Below are 24,326 nucleotides of genomic sequence, written 5' to 3'. Positions count from 1 at the left end.
TTTTTTTGAGACAGGGTCTCCTTGTAGCCCCAGCTGTCCTGGAACTTACTATGTAGACCAGGCTGGCCTCGAACCGCCTGCCTCTGCCTCCCAAGTGCTGGGATTAAAGGCATATGCCACCATGCCCAGCTAATTTATTATCTTTTTATGTGTATGAGTGTATTGCCTGCATGTATGTGAGTGCACCGGTGTTGTGCAATGTCGTGGAGGTCAGAAGAGGGCTTTGGATTACCTTGGAACTGGAGTTTAGGATGGTTCGTAGCCACCATGTAGGTGCTGGGAATCGAACCTGGGTCCTCTGCAAGAGCAGTCAGTGCTCTCAACCACTGAGCCGTCTCTCCAGCCCCTTAAGTGCTTTTTAAAAAAAAAATAATTCTTCTCTTCTCTGCTAGGAAAAATTGAAAATAAATTACATTTTTATTCATTATTCAAATATCACCTTCATGTTTTTCCTATTCATGAAATTAATCGTCTATTATATATGCACCAAACCTTTGATGAATTAAAATTTCAGTAAAATTTGATATATAAGAACTTTTTCAGAAAAGAGAAGCAGGTTGTCAGTTTTTTTTAGGAAGAATTTTTAAAACTTCACTTTGTTACTAAAGATCAATTAACAAAGTAAAAAAAGTTGCATAATTTTGTGATTTGTTTTATATATATGAATATATATATGCATATCTATGTATATATAGATACATAATCATCTAGATTTTCTTTAATGTGCAGTGTGGTTTGTTAATATTTCTAATTTCTTGGAAATTTTCGGTGCTTTTTAGAAATTCTTTTGTGTTAGCCTCATATATAGCCAGACTAAATTATATACCATGTTTTCTTGTGATTTTCTTATAACTAATCATTTCAAAACTAACCATGAAGAAGCTTAGAGGAAGAAAAAAGGCCTGAGTATCTTAGGCCACAAAATCTACACCTTTCAAATTTAGGAGCCTATCGATTATGCTGAGATTCTCACAAAGCAAAGGGAACCCATAAATGGCAGTAAGCAGATATGAGAAAGGAAGGTCAAAGCATAGTTAATGCTCAGGTTGTAACTAGTTTGTTATTTTGTTATTTTTTTTTTTGTCGCTGGGGGTGGATCCCAGGAAGGACTTCAAGCATGCAAGGCAAATTCTCTACCACTGAGTCATAAATCCAGCTTCACCCCCATTTTAAAAGATAACAGAAGTAAAGGTTTTTTTTTTTTTTTTTTTTAAATTTAAAGGAATCTTTTAAAAATTATGTGTATATGTATGTGCCATTGTGGGTATATGCATATGAGTGCAGGTGCCTGTGGAAACCAGGGAAGTCAGATCCCCTATCACCTGGAATTATAGGCAGTTGTGATCTGCCTGACGTGGTTGCTGGGAATTGAATTTAGATCTTCTGGAAGAACAATATGTGCCCTTAACCGCTGAACCATCTCTCCAGACCCAGAAGTAAAGTGGGGTTTTTTTTTTTGGTCGTTTTGAGACAGGGTCTCCCTGTAGTCCCAGCTGTGTATGCCAGGCTAGCCTCGAACTCACAGAGATCCACCTACCTCTGCCTGGGATTAAAGGTGTGGACTGCCCGCCCGGCTGAAGTAAAGTGTTTTGAGGAAAATGTCTGAAAAGGCTTTTCTGCCTAATAGGATAAAATGAATGATCTAGAAGTTTTTAATTATGTAGAACATTTTCCAGGTTAAATGTGAGTCCAGCTGGAGTCTGAACTAGAATGTCAGTAACAAGGAGTTACCTAAGAAGCTGAGGTTTATCAGGAAACAGAAATCCAGCCCTTTTTTTGCTAAATGAAGAAATTATTTTCTGTAAAACTCTCAAAATGCAATACTGTATCTGTAACTTTCCTTGCATAGTTAGCTATTCTTGCTGACAGTGAGCTGAATCAAAATAGTCTAATGCTCCTTGTGGATGCATTGTCATGTTAATGACTTGACCATTTAAAAAAATCATTGGGACTTATTTGGTACTAAAGTTCAGTTGACCACAATATAAAACTGCACTCAATTTCCTTTTTGCTCTTTGAGGTTAAATCAGTGATTGCAGCATGGAACTGACAAGTTAATTTAAATTTATCTTTTCAGTTTTTCAGTTTCTAAAATGCTCAAGTATTATTTAAGTAGTTATTCTGGTAGTACTCAGGTACTGTCAGTTAAACTGGCATTTCTTTGTCCAGAATTGGTTGAGTTGATCTCTTTGACAGAAAATACATTGTCTGAAACTAGCAATGCTAAAGGTGAATATTAAATTTATATTCTAACTTCCACTACACTAATAAACCAATAAAGATCTACTTTAACTGTGAAAATATTATTTAGATGCAAGTATAATATTGGTTGATTGGTTGGTACTATAGCAAAATTAAAACTCTGCAGTGAGAAAGTTTCATAAATCATTTTCAACCAAAGAAATATGAGAAATATCTGCTATATATTTTTAATACAACTATGTTTACAAATGTATATGTAAGCTTTTTGCAACCTTGAGATCTTCAGGATGACTTTTAAAACAAGTATTTATTATTTTTATTTTATGTATATGAGTATATTGCCTGGATATATGTAAGTGCACCCATATTGTGCAGTGCCTGCTGAGGTCAGAAAAGGGTGTTGGATCCCCTGAAACTGGAGTTATGAATTGTTGTTAACCACCATGTAGGTGTTGGGAGCTGAACCCGAGTCCTCTGCAAGAGCATCCAATGCTCTTAAGCGCTGAGCCATCTCTCCAGCCCTTAAGGCTGACTTTCTAGGATATCAAAGATTGTATTGTTGAAGACTTAGCTCTGATTTTAAAATAGTCATGGTTGAGGGTGAGTGTATCCAGCACTTGGGAGGCAGAGGCAGGCGAATCTCTGTAAGATGGAGGCTAGCCTGGTCTACATAGTGAGTACCAGTCTAGCTGGGACTACAGGGAGACCCTCTCTCAAAAACATCCAAATAAGCAGAAAAGTCATGATATATTTCAATTTTTAAAATTGGTCATTTATGCCATAGATTGAAAAATGAAAACTGTTTGATGAAGGCAATGCGTAGAAAACATTTTTAAACCATCAAACCCATCTTTGATACTATAATGAATTCTTTTCCTACAGACTTATTTAGGAGTAAGTTTGCTCAAGACATTCAGCAATATCAAAATATAAGTCTATATTTAAATTGTTTACATCTGGAGATAACGGGTAGTTTTGCAAATTATTGTAGCTTCAAAAATCAAGTTAAAATTTATGTTTCTGTAAAATTGTAATAACAACAGAATATAATAACACTTATGAAATAGTTGTTTGAATATTTAGGTTGATGAGAAGAATTGAGGTTTATTGTCATTGTTTTAAGATATCTGAAGAGTTGTCAAGTAGGAAAGTCATCAGTTTACTCTGTATGGTCCAAAAGAGTGAAAATAGAGTCAATAAAATTATCATTGGACAAAATTTGGGGGTTCAACTTATTTTAAATAATCAGAGGTATCAGAAGGTATAGTAGACTTCCCTCTTAAAATAAGCTCCTGTGGTAACACCTGCTTTAAACCTCGGCCTCCCAAGGCTCAGGCATCTTTGCAGAAGAGGGTGAAAGATTGTAAGAGCCAGAGGTGGTGGATGACCACAATGAAATAGTCTTCCAGACAGCTGGTCAGTCCCTCATGAACCTCAGAGCCATGGTGTTGCATGCACATGGTCCTGTGCAAGCTCAAACCAGACAAAAGTCCAGCATAGACATGGGGAGGTGGGTAGGAAATCCCAACCCAACCTTAGGAACTTTAGGAAACTGGTGGCAGCTGGGAAGGGAAAAGACAGTGTCTTACATGGATGGCACTCTTGCTGGGCTCTGCAGATGAACCCATGCTGAAGGACATTTAGGGACACAAATCAGACTCTCTAGGCTATATTTTATATATCTACACACACATGAGTACTTTAAATTGATTAGGAGACAGTGGAGGAGGTGTGGATAGGGAAGAGAATAGAAATACCATCAAACTATATTGTGTGAAAATCACAAAAATTAAAAAAAAAAAATCTGTATACAAAAGCTCCTGTAACTCGAAGGGGCTCAGGCAGAGATTGCACAAGTTACCACATGGTGGTGCTGTTATATAGCAAATCCAAGCCACAGATTCCTGTTGGGCCTTGATCTTCAAGTTCCTTTTAAATTGTTCAGTTTTGTTAAGCCCAGTGCCTAGTGCATTGTTTATACTTGAGTAGGGTACTTGATATGTATTCATGCATTGTTTAAGGGAACAGGGAACTATAAAACTTTATTTCTGTTATCTCTGCATTTTTTATTATATTAGAAGAACAGATTTTTGATTTAATCTTTAGTCTATTTGATGGTTCTTTGAAACATACTCATTAGAATCCAGGCATTAAAATAAATATAGTGGGGTCTGGAGAGATGGCTCACTGCTTAAGAGCACTGACTGCTCTGCTACATGGCGGCTAACAACTGTTCATAACTCCAGTTCCAAGGGATCTTACCCTTTTCTGACCTCCATGGGCATTGCACAACATGGGTGCACTTACATACATGCAGACAGTACACTCATACACTAAATGAAAATAATAAATAAAAATATTAAAAATAGTATATAAAATTATCAATGTTAGTAAGGCATTCAGTGTATTTTACCTTGAATCTGTTTTTTTGTAAACTTTGAATCTTATACATTAGTTTTTTTCACATGAAAATACTCTTATTAGACAGAGACGTATATACACAAGATATTCACATAATTTTGCCTTAGGCTCAAATCTTGCCATTAAAAGCTAACTGGTTGGTGCTTATAGCTATATTTTAGCTTTCAAATGTATGAGTTAATGAATATTAGGATTCATCTTTAAAAGGATTACTTAGTTGGGGTAGGAATGTGGCTCAGTGATAGAGCACTACCCAGCATCTGCAAGGCCCTTGGCTTAATCTCCAACACTGTAAAAACAAAACAACAACAAAAAACTCAAAAAACTGACAAAGTTAATAAGAACGTCAAGAATTTGAAAGATAGGCTTTAATAGGAGAAAGTTTTTTTTTTTTAAATGGTTAATCTATGTGGTAGAAGCCTTTTTCTTTTTTTTTAAAATGAGTTTCAGCCGTTTGGTGATTTGGTAATCTTAACCAAATTATGATTATTGTATTTCCAGTGATATAGGAAGAAAGTACTAAAATTTCTAAAATAAATTAATAGCTTAAATTTTCCCTTGTGTGTGTGTGTGTGTGTGTGTGTGTGTGTGTGTGTGTGTGTAATTTGTAATTATAATACTAAACATTAGTAAGAAAATAAAATAAATGTGCTCGGGTAGGTGCTTAAAATGGTTTTCACCGATAATTTGCTGGACTATGGACTATCAAAGAATTGCAAGGAAGAGAGTGGAGAGAGGCTGGACAAAGGGGTTACAGTTTCAGTGAAGCAGTTTTTATCTCATGAAGTTCTAGAGAAGTTCATTGTATAGTGCAGTGACTACATAACAACATATAAATTGTACATTTGAAAATTGCTGAGAGAATGGAGCTTAAATGTTACATAAAATATATGAGAATAGTTGATTAGCTTGATTTATTTGAGCATCACATGTGTGCAGTGCCCACAGAGGCCAGAAGGGGAGTAGGATCCCTTGGAACTGGAGTTACAGATGGCTGTGAGCCGCCATGTGGGTGTGGGAATCAAAACTAGGTCTTCTACAAAAGCAGCCAGTGCGCTTAACAGCTGAGCTGTATCTCTCTAGCTCCTGAGCAGCTTAATTTAATCATGTCACAATGCATAGATATATTAAAATACTACATAGCTTATACCTTAAATATGTATAACTCTTATTTTAAAACTGGAAGGAAATAATTGATAATGGTTTATTAGCTTTTATTATTATTATTTTAAATTTTACTTATTTTTATTTTATGTGTATGCGTGTATTGCCTGCACGTAGGTAAGTGCATCCCTGTCGCACAATGCCCGTGGAGGACAGAAGAAGCCATCAGATCCCCTGGAACTGGAGTTAGAGACAGTTGTTAGCTGCCATGTGGGTTTTGGGATTCGAATCCGGGTCTTCTGCAAGAACAACCAGTGTTTTTAACTGCTGAGCCATCTCTCCAGCCCTCCAGCTTTTATTTTTTTAAAATATAAAATTATGTAAGAGATTTTGCTAACATTTAGCAGAAGAATTAACATAAAATTACAGGAGATCATTTGAATTCTTAAGGTGAGAGTTTGGTGGAAAAATCCAGCTAATTCTTGTTCTTAGGCTGGAGAAATGACTCAGAGATTAAGAGCACTGGCTGCTCTTGCAGAGGACCTAGGTTTGATTTCCAGCACCCATGTAATGGCTAACAACAGTTTGTAGCTCCAGTTCCAGGGGATCCAATGCTTTCCTTTGACCTCTGAGAGCATTGGGTGCATATAGTGTGCTTTCATACTTGTAGGCAAAGCCCTCATACATATAAAGTAAAAATAAAATTAAAATATCTTTAAAAAAATTCTTGTTCTCATTGCCATTGTTGATCTAATGTAGAGCTGCACTGAGAGATACCAAAGTAGGTAAATAGGGATTAGGATTAAAGGTAATGAAGAAGTGAGTTTGCATTTACAGGGGAGTCAGAAAGCCTCTTGAAGTGGTACATGTTTATAATTCCAGCACTGAAGACTGAAGACTTGAGATCACAAATTCCAGGCCAGCCTGGGCTACATAGCAGGATCCTATCTCAAAAAACGGTGGTGGGGAGAGTTGAGAGTCATTGAAAAGAACCTGACAGGTATAGGTGAGAGAAATAAGTCCAGTTCTGGGAAGTTGTAAGAAACAAGAAGATGCTACCTGAGACTTTTAATGCCTTGGAAAGGGAGGGGATGATCATCAGCCAATTGAGTAGCATTTATTGGCTTAGAGTTTTAAATATCCTTGTATGTATTGCAATAGAAATCTCTAGATTGGTAAATTAACTCCTTTAATGGCTTCTTGAAAGTCCTAAATTGCAGGTGTGAGTGTTAGGGAGCCACAGGAGACTGAGAAGAAAGCTCTACAAGGAAGTCTTAGAGTTGGGAGCACAGAAGTATGCGTATGCATGCAGTTTTGTTTTTTAAAATCCTGTATCTAAGCCGGGCTTGGTGGCACACACCTTTAATCCCAGTGCTCTGGAGGCAGAAGTTGGGGGAGTCTCTGTGAGTTCAAGGCCAGCCTGGTTTACATAGTGAGTTTCAGGCCAGCTGGGGCTACAAGGAGACCCTGTCTCAAAAAGACAAAAAAAACCAGACCAAAACAAAAAAAGCCTGTGTCTAATTCCCTTTCTTCTGAGTTCCTGAATGTGGACTTTGAAATTTTAAAAAATCGAATACAATTTTTTATCTAATTCTTTGAGAACTTCATGCAGTGTAGTTTGATCATATTCACCCCCACTCCTCCTACAGTTCTTTCCAGATTGACCACTACCACTTTACCCTCCAGAATACATTTCCTCTTTTTCTTTTTCAAATAGTGCATCAAGCTATTTGTGCTGCCCACATACTCATAGGTGTGGAGCCATCTGACTCTTCCTTCCTCAGAAGCAGTCAGTTGTCCATAGCTCATTAGTTAGGGGTTGGAGCTCATCAGTCCCTTGCCCCTCCATGCTAGAATGTTGACTGGCATGATCTTGTGCAGGCCACTGTAGATGCTGTGAGGTCATGAGAACAGCAGTTGCGTCATGTTCAGAAGATGTGGCTTCATGATGGCCTGCCCTGACCTCTGGCCCTTACGATTTTTTTGCCTCCTTTCTGTGATGGTGCCTGAGCCTTGGAGGGAGGTGTGATAAAGATTCCCCACTTGTGGCTGACCACTTCACAGACACTTTTTCTCTTCACTTTGACCCATTATGGGATTCTGTGTTAACCACTGTCCACAGCACAAAGAAACTTCCTTGATGAGTCTGAGAGCTACACTGATCTATGGATATAGGGATAGGGTAGTTTGATACTGTGTCCATTTAACAAAATAATAGTAGTATCATTATTCAAGGCCCTTGGGGCCTATGAGCTGTTCAACCTGGGTTCTTGGTCAGATTTACAGTATCAGGCATGTGATTCCTCCTGTGGACTAGGCCTTAAATCCAGTCGGAAAAGTGATTGGTTACCTCCATAACATTCATGCCACTGTTGCCATTATTGCACCCATGGGCCTGTTTTGCCAGGCCAGTCATTACTATAGTTCACAGGGTCACAGCTGGGTGAGACTGTTGATGACTTTTCCCTGCAGCAGCCTATGTAGCGCCTTTCAGTACTATGAAAGCTAGCCAGCAGGGAGGGACTTCCTGGTCAGTACCAACCTGATTTGTTCATGTCCTGTGAACAAAGGATATGATCCATTCATTCAGCAATAGCATCTTACTGTCAAGTTCTGGTGGGTAACTAAGAGCAGTAGCAATAGCTTGTATTGTTTGGGGGGCTTCTGGGACATTTCTGACCAACAACTGGAGGGAAGGTATCCCACACTTGATGCTGAGCTGGGCTTTTTATTTGGCAACCCATGGTTTCCGGGAGAAGCATTATCTCCTGTAATTCCAATGCATGCGCGCACGTGCACACACACACAAAGCTTATAAAAAGTTAGTTTGCATGGTTTTGGCACCTGTAGTGCTGCTTTTCCCCTTCTCCGCCCTACTCTCTACCCCTCTTCCTGTTTCAACTCCCCTCTTGCTTCCCATCTTTCTGTTCTTGTCACTGTGTTATACTGCCCTCCCCCGTAAGATCTTAAAGTTAAGATGATTACATCAAATTCTAGATCTTGCCTTGTTGCTCTCCCTAACACACCAAACAAAAAGCAAAACTTTGATTTTTCAGTAGCCTTGTCCACCTCAATAAGTAGCAGCTACATTCTTCTGAGTGGTGTTCAGGCTAGAGCCCCAGAGCAGGTTTTGATTCCTCCTTTCTTTTCCATCAATAAATCCTGTTATCTGTGCTCAAAATGCAAGCATTTCAACACATTTTTCTTAGGCCTGTTCAGGCCTACATCCTTAGAATGTTCTGATCTTAAGCTCCTCTGTAGTCTTTTTTTATGTAACAGCTTTAAAATATAAGAGTGGCCATGTTAGTGTTATCACGTCTCCTGGGAACTTGGCTAAAAAAGACAAAAGCTGCAGTCTTTCCTCTCTACTGCCAGTAAGCACCAGCCTGCATGTTCTGCTGCTGTCGTGCCCCTGGCTTTCTGCACTCCAAGCTCTCTTGTCTGCTGTGGGTGTTCCCTCCATACTTCACCACATGGGTCTTTCTACACACTGTTTAAATCTTGATCTAATGTTACCTGACCTGTCTAAACTAGTTAGCACTTTTTTTCCTCTTGCCAGAGCTCATAGACCTAATATACCTAGACTTTTACTGGAAATTGGTGTCATGTTTACTGCATTGTGGTTTTGAGGAAGTCATCTGACAGCGAGAATCATCCTGTTCTATTATGTGTCTAATTTACGCTATAGCTCAGAATCTGTCAGTTATGACGTGTAATACTTGTGATCCAAATGTCCACATCTGAGATTTAAATTAATTTATATCAATAGCAAACTGTCTGGATAAAACCCCAACCAAACAACCAAACAGCTCCAGATCTGTGAAGCACCCCTATTTACACATTCTCTTGCTGTGGAGCTGATGGTCATTAGTTCCCACCACTGTTACTGCTCTTTAACTCTGCTAGTTACTGTTTACAATCTGACAAACATTTCAGGGTACCCAAATGATAATTTGACATGGTCTTTTCCCTTAAGTATCTTCCCATTCAGTAGTATTTGTTTGTTTACATGTGACTGTGGTCTTTAAATTGAGTGCTTCATTAGACAAAGGATTATTTATGTCTTAGTTTCTTTAAATCTTCTTTGCTAGTCCATGGGAAGTAGACGTATAAGTCAGTTATTTTGAATGAGAAAGGAGATGGATAGATCGATAAAAGAATTGTTTTCTGTTCTACTCTTGTCTAGTATATATATTATTAAAAATTTTTTTGTTACATTTATTTAGTGTGTGTATGTATGTATATATGTATGTATGTGGGTGCGCATGTGCCATAGTGCATATGTGGAAGTCAGAGGGTAGCTTGCAAGAGTCTGTTTTCTTTCCGTCTTTAGGTTGAAGGAATTGAGCTTAGGTAGCTTGGCGGCAAGCACCTTTACTTGCTCAACCATCTCACTGGCCCATAATATGTATGTTATTCCTTATTTTACTTATGTGTATGTGTATGCCTGCATGAGTTTATGTGCACCACATGCATATAGGTGCCTGAAGAGTCCATTATGGCAGAATGGCATGGTGGCAGACATGGCTGGAGCAGAAGGCAGAATGCTCACATCTTCAAGCACTCAACAGGAAGGAGGGGGGGGGGCAGGGAGAGGCAAGTGAGATGGGATTGTGGGCTCTCAAAACCTGCCATCAGTAATACACTTTCTTTAGCAAGGCTGTACCCCTAGGGATTCCGAGTACTCCAAACAGTGCTGCCATCTGGGATCCCTATACCAAGTATTCAAATACTTGAGCCTATGGGATACTTCTCATTCAAACCACCACATTCCACTCCCTGGTTCCCATAGGCTGATAGCTATAGCATAATGCAAAAATACATTTAGTCCAGCTTTAGAAGTCCCTGTAGTCTTTTAACAGTCTCAACATTATTCAGAAGGCCGAAGTTTCTTCTAAGGCTCAAGGCACTCTCTCACTGTACCCTCCTGTAAAATCAAAAAGCAAATCACATACTTCCAACATACAGTGCACAGAATATAGATTACCTTTCAAAAGGTAGAAATGGGGGCATAGTGAAGACATACGGGGCCAAAGCAAGACCAAAAACAAATAGGGCAAACACCAAATCATGTAGCTCCATGTCCCATGTCTGGGACTTTAGTTCCCAAAGGCTTAGACAGCTCAGCTCCTTTAGCTTTGCTGCCTTCAACACATACATCTCTGTCTTGGGCTGGTTCCACTCTCTGTATTCAGCTCTCCTTGGCAGATGTCTCAGGGCTCTGGCATCTCCAGTGTCTTGGGGGGTCTCTGCTGCAACTCAGGCTCCACCTTCATAGTTTCATACAGTGGTTTCTCAGGGTCTCTTGGCCTCCCAGGGCCTTCTTTACACAGAAACTCCCCTGCTCACCCTGCCTGGCCTTAGTGACGCTCTGAAACTATAGAGGAAGAATTGATGATCCTTTCCCTCTTGCATCTTTCATGCCTCTAAAGCCAGTACTGTGTAGAAGACACTACCAAGTTAGGCTGTGAGCTTGGGGTGAACCTTGGCCCCTCGTATGTTGTGGTTTTCTAGGAGGAGAAAACTCCTTAGGCTTTTTCCTTACATAGGTTTGAAGCTTAGCTGGCTGGAGTCTTGCCTTGAGGACATGATTTCCATTGTTTAGCAGAGCTGGCGGCCTTTCCTTAATAGTGCTAATCTTCTGTGACTTAACAAAGCAGGTGTTTTTGTTTATCACCATTTGTTCATGTCTTACACATAATAGGTGGTACTCCATAATGTTTGATTATTAGCTTAATAATGTTGGGCTTAATCCAACTCTTCATCCTCATCTTTTAACCTTTGTTATATTTGTAAAATACGGTTTTTGGGCCTGGTGAGATGGCTCAGTGGATGAAGTTTTTTACCACTAAACTTCATGGTGATCGAGTTCAATCCCCGGGACCTACATGTGGAATTCACTGTGTGGACCAGACTGGCCTTGATCTCACAGAGATCCATCTGCCTCTGCCTCCCAGGGCTGAGATTAAAGGTGCACACCACCATGCCTGGCATATCTTCAATCCTTTAAGAGAGTTCTTTAACACCATTTATTGTCGATGCTGTCTTTCCTCCAGTGTGTGTTCTTGGCACCTTTGTCAAATGTCAGGAGGCAGAAAGTCCATGCACTCATGTTTGGGTCTTCAGTTATGTTCCATTGATCCATGTGTCTATTTTTGTGCCAGCACCATGCTGTTTTTATGACTATAGCTCTGTAATATAGTTGGAGATCTGGTGTGGTAATCCCCCCAGCGTTGTTCTTTGTGCTCAGGGTTGCTTTGGTACCTGGGGCCTTTTGTGCGTCCTTATGAATTGTAGAATGATTTTTTTGTAATTCTGTGAAGAATAAGGATTTTGATTGGGATTGCTTTGAATTTATAGATTGCTTTTGGTAGGATGGTCATTTTCACAATATTAATTCTTTTAATCCATGAGCATGGGAAGTCCTTATATCTTCTAGTGTCTTTAATATCTTTCTTAAAAGATTTAAAATTTTCTAGCCAGGTGTGGTAGTGCATGTCTTTAATCCCAGCCCTGGGAGGCAGAGGCTTGTGGAACTCCTTGGGTTCAAGGCCAGCCTGGTCTATGTAGTGAGTTTTAGGCCAGCTGGGGCTACAGGGACATCTGTCTCAAAAAGACCAAAAAACAACAAAAAAGATAAGATTAAAAGTTTCATTGTAGGGCTGGAGAGATGGCTCAGCGGTTAAGAACATTGACTGTTCTTGCAGAGGACCCGGGTTCGAATCCCAGCACCCACATGGCAGAACCTCCACAGACATTTCACAACATGGGTGTACTTACATACATGCAGGGAAAATACTCGCACACGTAAAAAATAAATAATAAATAAAATATTTAGAAAAAAAAGTTTCATTGTAGAAATTGTTAATGTCTTTGCTCGTGTGTGTGTGTGTGTGTGTGTGTGTGTGTGTGTGTGTGTGTATAAATTATGTTTTCTTTTGAGGCTATTGTGAATAGGAGCATTTCTGTGTACTCTTTCTCCATTGGTATATGGAAAGGCTACTGAGTTTTGTAGATTGATTTTGTAACATGCCACTTTGCTGAAAGTGCTAATCATTTCTAGGAGTTTTATGGTAGAGTTTTGGGGATCTGCTATTTATAATATATCATCTGCAAATAGGGATAACTTGACCTCTTCATTTCCAATTAGTACTCCTTTAGTTTCCTTCTCTTGTTTTATTGCTCTAGCAAGAGTTTCAAGGAGTATATTAAAAAGGAGTAGGGATAGTGGACAGTCTTGTCTGGTTCCTGATTTTAATGGGAATGCTTCCAGTATCTCTCCATTTAGAATGATGTTGGCCATAGGTTTGTTGTGTAAAGTTTTATTATGTTGAGATATGTTCCCTCCAGTTCAATTGCCTCTAGGACTTTTAACATAAATGTGTTGGGTTTTGTCAAAGATTTTTTCTGCATCTATTGAGACAACCATGTGGTTTTTGTCTTTGAGTTCAATAATTCTTGTTCTCTGGCTTATCATTGTGTCTTGTCCTTATTTATGGCTTTAGAATCAAGTTCTGTCTCCTAAGGGACTGTCTTCTGATGTGTTTTCTTCACTTCCTCCTTTACCATCTTGGCCCTTCATTTGGTTTATCTGGGCTTTGATGAGAGCTAGCTTGAGCTTCTTCAGCAGTGTTCAGATACTGCTTCTTAACATCTTTTTCTTTGGCAGGAAGTGGATGTGGTTAGATCTTCCAGGCGAAGTGCATAGGACTTGACCCTGTGGCAGCGAAGGGAGGAAGAGTCAGCTTGTGTTCACCTTGGTTGCTGCACAGCTCGTTCTCCCTTGCTTCCAGAGCCGAGTTGCACTTGCCTGTGAGGTTGTAGGCTGTGCCTTCGCTTTGCTTTAATTTGACTGTCACTTTCACTCTGTAACTTACACTTTGAAAAATGGTAAAAAGTTTATCTTTAGATTATATCTTTTCTTGTTGACTAATGCTATAATTTTACCTTACTTTAATCCTTTACAAGTTATATTATAAAGGGTTGAAGAATGTATATATATTTATACGAAAAAATTAGGAAATAATTTTTCTGTTCCTCCTGTACTGTTACTCCTTTCCGGGGGAGTAATCACTATTAAGAATGCTTTTGTTGCTAGGTGTGGTGGCGCACGCCTTTAATCCCAGCACTTGTGAGGCAGAGGCAGGCAGATCTCTGTGAGTTCAAGGCCAGCCTGGTTTTCATAGTGAGTTCAGGTCAGCTGGGGCTACAGGGAGACCCTGTCTCAAAAAGACAAAAAAAAAAAACAACAAAAAAACAAAAAAACAAAAAAAAACAAAGAATGCTTTTGTTATTTTTACCAAAAATCTGATTCACTCTTCAGCTTATTTTCTTGATTCCTTTGATCTTGGTAATTCTCTCACTTTAATATATTTGCTTTTGAGCATTTTATACATGAGTACAATGTATTTTCATCATCTCCTCCTTTCTTCCTCCTCTAACTTCACCCAGGCCCCAACTCAAATTCATGTCATCTTCTGTAATTATGACTGCATTTTATGTGTGTATGTATGTATGTATGCATGTATGTTTATATAAAACCTACCGAATCTAGTTAGTGTTGCCCGTATGTATAGGGACAGAGGACTGACCTCTTGGGCATTGCAGCTTGTCAGGGAGCTAGTCCCTGAAGAAAACTAACTCTTCTTCCCTCACATTCATGAGCTGCAGGTCGCTCTTCAGCCGAGCAGGAACCATGGAGTCCTTCCCTCATCCATGCTGAGACAGCAGCTGGTTGTTGTGCCTACAGCCATGTTGTTGAGAGCTCATGTCATGTACCAAAGACACTCTGCAGCAGTCCTATTTCCCTGGCTCTTAGATCTTTCTGCCCCTTCTTCAGTGTTCTCTAACCTTGGTGTAGGGCTTGTATTATAGACATCTCACTTCAGGGATGGGCATTCCGCAGTTTTATTCTGTTCTTTGACCAGATGAGGCTCTCTGTAATAGCCATAATAGCTTTTAAATTTACATTTCTTCAATTAGAAATTAAGTTGGGCATTTTTTCCATGTTTTCATTCCTCTTCCTTGATTTTTATTTTGTGGAATGCTTGATCTGTTTCTACTCTCTCATGTTTCTGGTTGTTTCCTAATGACACATACATATAACTGAAGATCCTACATTTTTCCTTTTTACAAAAGTATTTTGGTATTATTTTTCTGAATTCTGTCCCCATACCAAAAATCTTAACTTTTTGTTTTTTACAGAGCTGGGGATCCCCAGAGCCTTGCACATACTGAATAAGCATCTGACACTGAGCTACACCCCAGCCCTGACATTTTAATTGAGAGAAATCTGTTGGGGTTTTTTTCTTTGTGGGTTTTTCATTTTACTTAGGAAGGACTGGTATTTATTTTTCTTATCTTTAGTTAATTTACAGTTTTTATGGTATTATTTTTAAGTATTTCCCTTCTGTGTGACATTTCATTTTTCTGCAGGAATTCAGATAATTGTGTGAACACTGTTTCCTACGTTTTGTCTCTCGACTTAATGTAATAATGCACTGTGAAGGTTTCACAGGCAGGATAGCCTTCCATACTATAAATAAGAGCTATTGTGGATAAGCTGAATTGATAACTAGAGTATCACAAGTCCTTTCAAGGGCTAAATATGTTAATATAACTTAAATGTTCTTTTTAGCTTCTGCAGGTCAAACTGTGATGTGATCAAGGACTTTGTGTTTGTTTTCATTGAGTATTTGATTTAAATCATTTATTAAAAATCAAGTTTATGACATGAGATATTTTTCCCTCATTTAAATTAGGGAACCTTGGCATTGTTCAAACATTGAAATTTGTGGCAGAAGATAGTAAAATATTTTAACATTTCCAGTTATATAATGCACACCCTTTTATTCATGTTAGAAGTGTATTACGTTTTTGTCTGTTTCTGTGTCTCTGTCTCTGCATTCTCTCTCTCTCTCTCTCTCGTTGGAGATTGAACCTAGGGCTTTGCACATGCTAGTAGGCTAGCATTGTATCATTATACTGTAACCATAATGCCGGGAGTATATTACTTTTAAAGTCATTGAGTATTATGCTATTTTCTTCTCCTTGATAATAAAAATGTTTTGTGAGTATAAGACACTATTTAGTTGCCAAATGTTTTGCCTTTATGTCATGCTCATAACTATAGTTCATTCAATAATATGAACAGATATTCCTCTGGTAAATCATTTCTATTTATTAGTCTGTGTCAGTGATGAATTTGAGTAGTGATTGATTTCTATTTCTGTCTAGGTACTAAATCTAGATGGATTGTTTAATTGTTTAAAAACTCTTGAGGGGCTGGAGAGATGGCTCAGCGGTTAAGAGCACTGACTGTTCTTGCAGAGGATGCGGGTTTGATTCCCAGCACCCACATGGCGGCTACGAACCGTCCTTATCTCCTGTTCCAGGGGAATCCAAAGCCCTCTTCTGACCTCTGCAGCATTGCACGACACAGGTGCACTCACATACATGCATGCAATACACTCAGACACATAAAATAAAAATAAATAAAATATTAAAAATAAATAAACCGGGCGTGGTGGCACATGCCTTTAATCCCAGCACTTGGGAGGCAGAGGCACGCATATCTTTGTGAGTTCAAGACCAGCCTGGTCTACATAGTGAGTACCAGGTCAGCTAGGACTACAGGGAGACCCTGTCCTGTCTCAAAAAGACCAAAAAAAAAAAAGTAAAATAAAAAAAAATTAAAATAAAACCTCTTTAGTACTTGTGTTTGAGTTTGAGATATGTATTAAATTGGTAAGACAGAAAGAAAATAGCAAGAAAACAATTGAAACAAAGAAAAAAACAGTGAAAACATATGGATCAGGGACAATGTAATAGACTGCACATTGAAAGAGACTGCCAGGGCATCAGTCATAAGAGACAGGTGCTCAGGAAATCCCTGTACTCATATATTTTAAAAATATTTTATTTATTTTTATTTTATGTGTATGCATGTATTACCTGCATGTAAGGTAAGCGCACCTATGTCGTTCAGTGCCCGCGGAGGTCAGAAGAGGCTGTCAGATCCCCTGGAACTGGAGTTACGGACAGTTGTTAGCTGCCATGTGGGTGCTGGGATTTGAAACTGGGTCTTCTGCAAAACAACCAGTGTTCCCAACCACTGAGCCATCTCCCCAGCCCTGTACTCATATTCTCACTAAATTTTTGTTTCTCTTTTACTTTGGCTTCCTGTCACTGTTGCCAGGCTGGGTCTTTTGCTCCTTCCCCACAAGCAGTTTACTCCCTTCTTTACTTCTATTGCTTTTCTCTGAAGAACACTGTATAGTCTGTAATATTTGGGGAATTCACACATCTTACTAAAGAGCAGAATTAGTATAAGGAATATATCATAGACTGTTGTTTCTTTGTGAATAAAGTTAATTGTTCACAACTCTACCATCTATTGCTTGGGTCTATTTCTTGTTTTCTTCTTTGCACCATTTCTTATTATTTTGACTTTTATAGGTAATAGTTTTAACTTTTATTCTTATTTTAATTTTATTTTTGATGTTTTAACTCAGTCTCATTTGTGGATTTTTTTTCTTGTTGGATTTTAATAACCTTAGTTTATATCATGCGTGCATCAACCCCTCATTTTTAGATCTTAATAAAACTTGAGTAATTAACTGTGATTAAGTACTAGTGCTTTTGTATAGCCCAAACATTCAGTTAGTTTATAAACTGAGTTTTAAGATTCTTTTACTATAAATTATGGTATATGATTATTTTTAATTATTACTTAAAAAATTGAACATAGCTTTCTGAAAATTCTAAAGCTTTATTACAGTAAAGATCCCATTACCTGTTTAAGCTCTTTCTACTGACTAGATTTTGTTTAATAGAATATGAATGTTCTACCTTTTAGACTGTTATTCTACGTCAAAACTTGAAGATACTTCTTTGTGGAATTCTTCCATAGCTGAAATTGGCACTCATTTTCTCTGAAAATACACAAGTGCTTGTGTGTACATACATAGTCAGAATGAGAGTACCGAAAGACAGAACACATAGTCACACTGTAATTTTAAGGACTTTCAATGAGGCATGTAAGAGTTTTTTCTTTTAAAAGAATGTATAAGCTTTGCCTGTTCTACTTGTGAGCTGTAAATAAATCCTAACAAATTCCTACTATCAATGATGAGAACAAATTATTTGGAAATGTGGTCATATGTTTGAAAATGCTGTTTTTTAAAAAGCGAGTTACTAATTCCATAGAAATGATGAAAATTAAGAAATAGTGAAGAGGCTTAAAAATAACCTTGATACCTTGAAATAATTTGCCTGTGTCAGTGACTTGTTTACAGTTTTGTGAAACAAAGTGTTTATGTTAAATCATTTCATCTGTGTAATTCTACACAGTTTTGGCATCTGTGATATAATAGGCAGATGGAACTGATGAATGCCTTCAGCAATATTGTGTTGTAGAGAACTCAAGTTAATGTGGATTTTGGATAATTTTGAATGTGACCTGAAAACATGGAATTTCTTTGGTGATAGAATAGAGGTACATTTGTTGATGTAAAAACAAAAGTATAAAGTAGCCTACTTTTGCCCACTTGAATGTTTGAAACATACCCAGAAAAACATAAATGAAAAACAATTTCTTGTCTAGGCTTTTGTCCTTTGAAATGTTGGGGCTGTGTATGTGAACATTATGATCCTGAATCTCTGATGTTGCCGACTCTGTAAAGCATTTTATTATGTAAGCCCAGGTGAAGTGGCTCTTTAGCTGTGCTTACTTCTTAAATAAGTGTATATAAACAGGCCTTAAAAATGATCCAGATTAAGTGAAAGGGTGTGGCTTTGTGCTTCTTAACCTCCAGAAGGTGTTTGAAAGCTGTGACTTCCTCCTGAGGAAAAACTTAAATGAACCTATGTTATAATTTGAATATGAAATGTCCCCACAGGTTCATGTGAAATATGCTTAGCCCCAGTTGGTAATATTGGGAGGTTGGGGGACTTTTTTAGGATGTAGTGCCTAACCAGAGGAATAGGTCACTGAAGGTTTATCGCAGAGCTGTCTTGTCCCTGGCCTCTGCCAGTTTTTTTCTTCCTGTTTGCTATGTGACCAGCTTCTGGTCCCTCTGTTATGATATTTTGCTTCACCACAAGCCCCACAACATGGGGCCTTGTGACCATGATCTGAATTCTCTGAAACTAGAAGATAAAAATCTGTCTGTCCGTCCATCCATCCATCCATCCATCCATCCAAACTATATATACTATAATCTTTCCTTAAATTGGTTCAAGTATTTTGTCATAGTCCATGGGTAGTTGGCTCCATGTTTCATGTTTCTGTGCCTGCTGTGGACAGAACATGATGGCACTTACAGCATGTGGCAGAAGCTGTTACATCATGGAGGGGGGAGAAAGAGGGGTGTGGCTAGAGACAAGATAACCCCCTATAGTACCCACTCTAGCACTCTAGCAAACTGCTTCCCATGGCTAGGCACTATCTACCAGAGATTCTACCACCTCCCATAATTACATCACCATTTGGAAGCTTACATGAACTTGTCAGTAACATTTCCTGTTCAAACTTAACCATTCTTGTCTTGGCCCTCTCAATACAAAATTGACTTATTCCATCTCTAAGAGCCCCAGAGTCTTAAACAGTTTCAACATTGTTCAAAAGTCCTAAGTTCATTACTCTTTTATGGGCTGCCCAGGGGGTTCCTAACTCTCCCACACATTGCCTGGCCTCCCAGGCCTTCCTCTGAAATCTTGGTGGAAACATTCACAACACTGTAACTTGCATTCTGCATGGTAAAACCGGTTTGATTGTAGATGACCCTAAGGTCTTCTACCAGCTTGAACATCATCCAGACCCCTTAAATCAGAGCTGTAGTGGGCTCTGAGCTCCTGGGCAGCTGAACCGGGAAGTACTTGTCTAGATGATTCTGTGCGAGCTGAGCACATGCTGTATCACTCTTCTTGTGGATAGTGCTTGAATAAACTTACATTTACCTCCTGGAGCCTGTCACAGGCGAAGACCTGACCAATTCTGAGTTGCACTGAGGGCTGTCTTCCCAGTATCTTGATACAGACCTTCACTCATTTAATGACATCTCTACGTTTTGTCATCATTTTAAAATTTACTTCAAATTTGCTTAAAATTTTACTTAAAATTAATTTCATGAAATTGTGACTACCGTTTTATAATTTAGCATATATCATATTAAATAGTTATCATTAGACCCCAATGCCTAGACCCAAGGTACTAAGTAAACTTGAGGTATGATGCCTGAACATTATGTTTCTATTCCCTGAAACAAAACTAAACTATTACTAAAATGGTTGTTTGATGAAAAATACTTAGGAGACATGCTTTGGTCACTTGTAATTTGTGTGTGTGTGTGTGTGTGTGTGTGTGTGTGTGTGTGTCTATTGCTACCAATAGGACATTCTTGTGGCATTACCCATGTGATGCATATACTAAATGACCAAGTGGTAACCACATATTATGAGGGAAAGAATAAAGTATTGACAATTTATTTGTTTTTGTGTAGAGTTGGCTTTACTTTTATATTAAACCTTAGACTTTAAAGGTACTCTAGGATAACTTTCCTTCATCCTAGAAAGAACAGAAGAGGGCTAGGAATTTCTTCAAATCACATATTTATGGCAGAGTATCCCATCTGACAGATTCCCCTCCTCTCAGACACCCATTATATTATTTTGTTCATTATCTAACAACAACCTCTAGTCTGAAAAATATATTTTTCACAGTGTTCTGCAACAGTTACTTATTTTTTAAAATATTTTTATCCATTGAGAATTCCAAGACAGCATATTAAAAAACATTAAAAAAATCTTTTAAATAGCCTGCAGATTTTAAATCAGAATTAGTGACTACAAATTTAGAACATTAAGTTAAATTCTGCTAGGCATAGAAATTAACTTTTTGAAGTGTGGAACAACACAGCACATGATTTCTTAAGTTTGTTTTTATCTCAAATAAGAATATTTCACTAAAACATTTTATAAAACAAAAGGGTATGTTCATTTTTCTGTGATTTTTTTTTTTCTTGCTGTTTGGCAACCCTTTCTTCTTTGTGGAGATACACTAAATGCTTTTTAGAATCAAATGATTAAAATTGCAACTTTTTAAATACATTGTATTTGTGGGCACAAAAATAATATTGACTGATTTTTTTTCTTAATTTCAAAGTAGAAAGTGGGTATTGACGTAAAATAATGTAGGTTAAGGTCAGTAAAGTGTTTGTTAAAAACAACAACAGTGAAGTAGGCTTGTTTGTGCTGTCCTATTCATTTTATTAACAGATCTTTCATTTGCCAAGCAGTTTTATGAATAAGTTTTTTCCACTATAGGAAGGGTATTGAAGGCAACATTTTGAGAATTAGTCTTTAAATTAAAACAATACATATTCGTTACTTAAATTGGAGGAATAAGTGAGCACTCAAAGTTGCAAATGAAGTAATGAGTCGAGTAAGACCCAGTGCAGGGCTAAAGTGCTAGAGAATCAGACTCTGCATTTTTATTAAGTTTTTTAAAAAAATATTTATTATTATTATTTTTTCATATTTTGTATATGAGTGTTTCCCTGCATGTATGAAAGTGCACCCATGTTGTGCAGTGCCCATGGAGCTCAGAAGAGGACGTCGGATCCCCTGGAACTGGAGTTACAGATGATTGGCAATTGCTGTGTGGGTTCTGGGAATCGAACCTGGATCCTCTGCAGGAGCAGCCAGTGCTCTTAAGCACAGAACCATCTCTCCAGCCCCTCTGTTAAGTTCTTAACATCAGTTATAAGAGTTTTAAAACAAATATGTTCTTAAAAATTATTGTATACAAACTATCAATTAAAATTCTCTTCATGAAAACTTGTTTTATCTTAGAAAGCTGCCTCAGGCATTTTCCTTGAATTTACTGATTTAGAACCAAGTGTTTGAATAAGCATATGAGAAGACTTGAGATAATTCATGTACAAAATATCCAACTTCCTGATACTTTTCCTTTTTTTCTAGTTTATAAAGTCAACTGTTTTAGATATCTTCTAGGATGAAATTTCACTTCTCAATACTCTTACTTGGTTTCCAACATGAGCATTCATTTTGTAATGTAAAAGCTTTACTGTGGTATAAAACATTATGACATTTTAATTAGGAAAATAGATCAAGGGAATTCCATATGATGGAATAAATTTCCCAGAGGCCTATGTTTCACCTAATTGGAATGAGAAAATACATTAGGATTTATATGAGATATGATTTGTTTTGAAAGTTGAAGAGTCGGGAAAGAAGTGGGTGAAACTGAGGCTTATGGAGTGTGCTTGGGACTCGGTGGTGGAGGTGGGGTGACAATAACCCTTAACCCTAAAGGAAATTTTGACCCAGGGCTTTAGGTTACATGGTTCTTTCCCCCTCCCCTTTGTTTGTTTGTTTGTTTGTTTCAGGCAAAGGGGAAGATAGTGATGTGCTCAGTATAAATGCAGATGCTTATGACAGCGACATAGAAGGCCCATGCAATGAAGACGCTGCTGCTGCTGGTCCTGAGGCCCCAGAAAATACAGTCCAGAGTGAAGCTGGTCAGATAGATGACCTGGAGAAAGATATTGAAAAAAGTGTGAATGAGATTCTGGGACTGGCAGAGTGTAGCCCAAAGGAACCCAAAGCCGCCACCCTGACTGTTCCTCCACCAGAAGATGTTCAGCCTTCTGCACAGCAGTTGGAGCTCCTAGAACTTGAAATGAGGGCAAGAGCGATCAAGGCTCTGATGAAGGCTGGCGATATAAAAAAGCCCGTCTAGTTATCCAACTTGAATTTTATGTGTTTGAATGAAGCCATGTCATGTAATTTTGTATCTGAAATTTATTTGGGGTCCTTATGTGGTGTTCCTCATGTATCCCTTATTAGGTGAACTCATCTTAGACTGAAATTATATTTTTTTTACTTTTATATTATAGATTGTAGGTGTGTGTTTAAATTCATGACAGATACTGTTGGTTATCTGAATACTTTTAGATGAGTATTTAGCTATATCTGTAAATTGATGTCTTACAAGTCAGTACAATGACTCATATAGTTTTTTTTCCTTTGTTTTTCAATGTTTTGTCAACAAACTCAAAAGCTTAAAGCTTGACCAAGCATGTTTCTCTTAAGGCTACCTATATTTTGCAATAGTATATTATGTTATTGCTCCTAGATTTAACAATTTATGAAGCTTAGTTTTGTGTATGTATACTTTAAATATATATATTGTTTGGAGGATGCCTTTTGTGGATGTGAGTTTGCTAGCTATAGCTAATTAGCAGTTTTTGTTGTAATGCTTAGGATCTGAAATGGCTTAAAAACATTTTTTAGTGAAGGAAAAAGCTCAATTTAAGGCTATTTTTAACAGTGTAAAATTAATTTGTCTATGTTTAATTCCAGCACCAAGGCATTCTGACAGGTATTTGGTCTTTTGGGGGTATTTTGTTCACATTTTTTGCTTCAATAAAAAAGAAATAAATTTTCATTTACATTCCAATCTAGCAGGAAAAGAATAATGTGTTATCAGACAGGGTTTCATCTGATACTGTTGTTGGAGGGTCTGATGTGCTGTAAGTCCAAAAATCAAAATATGAAAAGGCTATTATTCTGGATATGAAGACTTTTGATACTTTTCCAAAAGCAAAATTGACTCTAAGAATCTTTGATAAGTTGATGTTATAATTAAGCTAATTTTATATAGTTTTTATAAACAAATTAGTACCCTGCCACAATTACAAATGCTCTTCCCCTCATTATTTATGGCACTTGTTTGATACCAAAATAAATTTCAGTAGGATCCCTTAATTTAAAATAAACGACTTCTTTTTTAAAATAGAAATTTGGAGCGGTTTTTATATTTGATAATAAATGTAGAATGTTTTATTTACAAGCTATGTGCTCTAATGAGAGGTTTTAGGTGTGCATAGGACACATTTATGAATTACTGGTTTGTGAATCTGTTTATTGTTCCTGAGCATGTCTTTAAATAATCCTGTCATTCTTTTTTCCTCCCAAACCATTCTAATGAAGCACAGAAGCCCTTGTCACCTGAAATGCTTCTCTTAGGCTAGGAACATTGGTATGGTTTGAACAGTGAGTTCTCATTGTTAGTGTAAAAACATTGATTATAGTAAAATATTTTTTCTACTCTTAACTTTAAAAAAATGTTTAAGTAATGAAGTAGTAAAGAATAAATATTACTGCTTACTAATTATAAAATACTATAGACAGCATTTGTATGATTAAATATACAAGAGTAGAGAAGGGTCTGAATTTCAGTTACTTCTCATGAAGCATTGTGTGTCTGTTCTATTTAGAGTGCAAAATAGTTTAAAGGTATTTGGTGGAATAGATTTGTGTGTGATAGAATGAGCTGAACAAACTGAAGGTGATTTAGACTCCTGCCTTTAAAGAAACATTCTTCTCACAGTGAGCTGCTGAGAGCTTTCTGAAAATAATTGGCTTTAAAGGAAAGAAATGTTTGTTTTAGAAATATAATGGGAAAATACCACATATTGATCTGCCATTTAAGTCATCATCAGCTCAGGGGTGCCTATTGAATATCTCTAAGGATATTTTAGCATAGAATAGATTGATTAATAAAGATATGGACA

General features: G+C 37.6%; 1 protein-coding gene across 2 annotated transcripts in view; it reads left to right on the top strand.

The window, feature by feature from the left end:
- The window catches only part of Caap1 (caspase activity and apoptosis inhibitor 1), a 63,748-nt gene extending 40,197 nt beyond the window's left edge, over positions 1-23,551 (top strand). For both annotated transcript variants that reach the window (XM_029561536.1, XM_008828948.3), the window contains exon 6: positions 22,137-23,551. In XM_029561536.1, the coding sequence (XP_029417396.1) occupies positions 22,137-22,489 (353 nt within the window). In that variant the 3' untranslated portion in view covers positions 22,490-23,551. The remainder of the gene's footprint in view (positions 1-22,136) is intronic.
- The last annotated feature ends 775 nt before the right edge of the window (positions 23,552-24,326 follow it).

Source organism: Nannospalax galili, unplaced genomic scaffold (genome assembly GCF_000622305.1).
Source record: "Nannospalax galili isolate Female #2095 unplaced genomic scaffold, S.galili_v1.0 scaffold52, whole genome shotgun sequence".
Classification (NCBI taxonomy): domain Eukaryota; kingdom Metazoa; phylum Chordata; class Mammalia; order Rodentia; family Spalacidae; genus Nannospalax; species Nannospalax galili.
This window is presented reverse-complemented; position numbering and strand designations above follow the sequence as displayed.